At 65.6% G+C, this 488-nt stretch overlaps 1 protein-coding gene across 1 annotated transcript in view; it reads right to left on the bottom strand.

The window, feature by feature from the left end:
- MRPL48 (mitochondrial ribosomal protein L48) overlaps window positions 1–122 on the bottom strand; it is a gene marked incomplete at its 3' end in the record, with an annotated part of 3,442 nt that extends 3,320 nt beyond the window's left edge. Inside the window, exon 1 of the mRNA XM_010158539.1 lies at window positions 3–122. Within this exon, the coding sequence (XP_010156841.1) occupies window positions 3–122 (120 nt within the window). The remainder of the gene's footprint in view (window positions 1–2) is intronic.
- Window positions 123–488: the final 366 nt, after the last annotated feature.

Raw genomic sequence — 488 nt, 5'->3', positions numbered from 1 at the left:
ACCCTCAGGGACTCGGGCAGCAGCACCTCTGGGGAGCTGGGCAGCAGGAGCCCCATGGAACTGAAGAGCAGCAGCCCCATGGGGCTGGGCAGGACATTGCACATGGACTCTGGCAGGTCCATCCCAGTGGCTCCGGGCAGGAGCACCCCCACAGAGCCCGGGCCCCAGCAGTGAGCACCCACGAGCAGGGGGCATGACCAGGCATCCCTGGGGCCAGGCAGGTTCTCCCCCAGCCTGTCCTGGTGCTGGGATTGCCCTGACCCAGGTGCAGGACCTTGCCCTTGGCCTGGCTGAACTCCACGCGGTTGGCACGGTCCCACCTCTCCAGCCTGTCCCTGTGTTTGGGATTACCCCGACCCAGGTACAGGATCTGCCAGTCCCCGAGGGCAGCGACAGGGAGCTGTAATGGCCTCTGTGTCGCTGGGGTGATCCCCGTGTGCCTGAGGAGGGGTGCGCGAGGTCCCTGGTAGACAAAAAACTGAACATGA

Source organism: Eurypyga helias, unplaced genomic scaffold (genome assembly GCF_000690775.1).
Source record: "Eurypyga helias isolate BGI_N326 unplaced genomic scaffold, ASM69077v1 scaffold32639, whole genome shotgun sequence".
Lineage (NCBI taxonomy): Eukaryota > Metazoa > Chordata > Aves > Eurypygiformes > Eurypygidae > Eurypyga > Eurypyga helias.
The sequence above is the reverse complement of the archived record's forward strand: the minus strand, read 5'-3'. Positions and strand labels throughout refer to the sequence as shown.